The sequence below is a fragment of the Loa loa genome (assembly GCF_000183805.2).
Source record: "Loa loa unplaced genomic scaffold supercont3.2, whole genome shotgun sequence".
Lineage (NCBI taxonomy): Eukaryota > Metazoa > Nematoda > Chromadorea > Rhabditida > Onchocercidae > Loa > Loa loa.
The window spans coordinates 1,039,810-1,042,848 of NW_018108182.1; the positions used below are offsets into that span (position 1 = coordinate 1,039,810).

General features: G+C 26.5%; 2 protein-coding genes across 2 annotated transcripts; both read left to right on the forward strand.

Moving 5' to 3' along the window:
- Nucleotides 1-1,405: 1,405 nt before the first annotated feature.
- On the forward strand, nucleotides 1,406-1,911 carry LOAG_14086 (hypothetical protein; the record flags this gene model as incomplete). The annotated part of the gene is made up of 2 exons (XM_003149588.2): nucleotides 1,406-1,588; nucleotides 1,849-1,911. The coding sequence occupies 2 exons, from the start codon at nucleotides 1,406-1,408 to the stop codon at nucleotides 1,909-1,911; spliced, it is 246 nt and encodes an 81-aa protein (XP_003149636.2).
- A 236-nt stretch (nucleotides 1,912-2,147) lies between these two features.
- On the forward strand, nucleotides 2,148-2,750 carry LOAG_14087 (hypothetical protein; the record flags this gene model as incomplete). Its single annotated transcript, XM_003149589.1, has 2 exons — nucleotides 2,148-2,247; nucleotides 2,566-2,750. The coding sequence occupies 2 exons, from the start codon at nucleotides 2,148-2,150 to the stop codon at nucleotides 2,748-2,750; spliced, it is 285 nt and encodes a 94-aa protein (XP_003149637.1).
- Nucleotides 2,751-3,039: the final 289 nt, after the last annotated feature.

Here is a 3,039-nt window from a genome sequence, read left to right on the forward strand (position 1 = left end):
GAGAGAGAGAGAGAGAGGGAGAAATGATGGTGTAAAAAAAGGTTGAGGGAAATTTGAGAATTCCCAAGCCCATAAAATGAGTAAGTGGGCATTTTGTCATTTTGGGAAAACATATTTGTATACAAATTAGATCAAACTCCCTATGGTTTAACAATGTTATGTAAGCTTTTTGTTATTTCCCATTTACAATAAATACTAATTTATGCTTTTTGAAAATTCAAATTCATTCAAAAAGGATACTTCAAATTAGTTTCCCAAATTATTTCATTGATTACTTTCTTCCCCGAAATATTTCCCCCCCGAATTACTGGTTGTTTTCGCTCTAAAATAATTCCTCGAAATTATCAGTTTTACTTTTTATCTCAAAAAAATTTTCTCGAATTTACTGGTTGCTTTTTTGAAATGTTTTTTTTTCTTTTTTGAAACGATTGATCATTTTCTGCTCCAAATATTTCTCCCAATTATCAGTTATTTCTTTCCCAAATAAAAAACCCCGGTATTTTTCTATCTCAAATATTTTTTCAAATCATTTTGGCTACTTTTTGTCTAAAATATTTTTCCGAAATACCAGTTTGCTTTCGGCATTTTTGCATTTACAAATGTCTGTGATGTTTTAGGATTAAAAAGAAAAGTGGGCGAAAAAAAAAAAACCACAAAACTGTTTTTCAAAATCGATTACTCATTTTCAATAAATGGAACTAAAAAAGGAAAAAAATAATAAATAAGAGAGAGAGAGAGAAAGAGAAAGAGAGAAGAGAACAACTAACTATAGTTATATTCATAATTGAAAAGTTCTTTTTAGAAGAGAAAAGGAAAAGAGATTATTGGAAATTCATCAAACGGAAGGAAACAATTATATTTTGGAAAGGTCAATGGTACCAAAGTAACACATCGATTTACATTTTCCACACATAACTGAGAAGAGTATGTTAAAGAAAAAAGCAATAAGATTTAGTTTGGGATGAGAAAAAAAAGGATTGAAAATACCTGTGGTATCATAATGTGCACACCTGCTATTTACTAATTGCACCTATTAATTACCTTTACCTTACTAAAGGTGAAAGAAGGAAATGAAGGATGAAAGAACGAATAGTTAATTGCTAAGAACTGAAATTAAAGTGCTACTTAAAATAATTCTCTATGGTCAGTCATATCATTTATTTTCCTCGACATAAATTAATCCTTTAGATAAGTGACCTTGAAAAGGTTAACTTTGACAAAAAGTGATATTGAAAGTTACGTGAAAAAAAAAGAAAAAGATTGACCGCACGTTTCTAAAATGTATTGCTAAAATGAAATTTTTCTATAAAAATAGTTAATGAATAATAAGAAAATACACTGTGAATTTTAATGCTATCATCAACTGGTTGTAATCATAAGTATGGAAATTGGTCATCATTCCCCCATGTCATCACGTTCCGTAATGGTTGATGAGCAAATGACAATACCGATGACAGGAGGAAATGTTACAGAAGCAGCATTCTTTAATCGGATATTTCCAAGTAGTACCGGAATGCGTTTTAATTTTGATGATATCCGAGAATTTCTTCATGATCCACTTATTGCACTTATTGCAACAGATTTAACGGTTTCTTAAATAATTTTTATATCGTTGAATTTTATTTTTTTTTAAAAAAAAACTTTATTTTAATTATTATAATTATTTCATCCTTTATGCAAATTTTCCTATTCATATCACTTAACGCCAATCATTTATCACTAAGGTTTGTTATCAGAGCACTTAAAGATGTGCGATATTCATAAAATTGTTGCATTTAATTTTTTACTTTTTTACTTAATTCAATTTAACGAATAATGATTTATCCTTTGGTATAATTTTTATTTAAGGCTGATGAAAATTTGGATAATATTGAAACGGTTTTAAAACGAATACGTCATGGAAAACAGTAAAAATTTCACAAATAATTATTTCAACAATATTTTAAGAAAAATAAAATTTTCATCTATTGCTTATTTAATTAATTCCATAATTTAACTTCTATAATTAGCCAAATTAATCGTTTCAAATAATACGTCGAAATAAATATTACACTTTTTTTTTCTATTTAAAGTTAAATAACATGATTAAATTTATGATTAGCAATTTCATTAGATTTGTTACTTAATAAAGATTAAATTTTAGCGAAATGTCATCATCCACCGTACAGGAAACTACGTCAGGTGTGCAAAGGGTAGTATTTACAAAAGAATCCATTGAAAAAGATGAACGACATAAAACTTTTTCAGGTATATAATGAAAACTTCAACTTTTCAGGCATTAAAAAATTGGAAAATTTAACCAATCATCGTATTCTTAAATTTTTAAATTACAATTAAGCACCAAAAAGTCATTAAGTACCAAACAATGCTATCTATAAAAATAATAATTGTTAGTTTTAAGTGCAAAAAATATATTTTAATTTTTGTTTTTCTTTTTCCCCGGATGAAAACAATAAAGGTTTAATATATTACAGTAGGTACCACAGGTAGCAATGCTACTTTAAATTACTAAAATGGTACCAAATTAAATATGTTTTTTTTTTTCATAATTGTATAAAATTATAGGAAAAATTTCATCAAAACATTTAACAATCGTTCATTCAATACCAAATTTATGCCGTGAGGTACTTTGGAGAGAACCACAAAAACCTGAACCATTTCTACCTGATTTACAACATGGGAAACAATTAGTATGGAGAATGTTACTGGAATGTTTTTGCACCGAACTTCTATTTTATACCATTCTTTGAATATTAAACGTTTCATTTCATCATTCATATAACTAATATTACAGGAATTAAACAATAAAATAAAAAAAAAAAAGTTTCAATAATTTTTCTAACTGTAATTACCTTAAAATTTATTTCCTTTTGTGATTTAATATTAGCTAAACAATCTTTTTATTTAAAAAAAAATAAAAATAAAAAGTAAAATGAATGGGAAAAAAAAAGAAAGAAAGAAAGAAAGGAAGAATATTGTTTGTCATAATAGTTTGAGAGAAATAAATAATTTTTTTTTTCACATACAAATAACGAAATG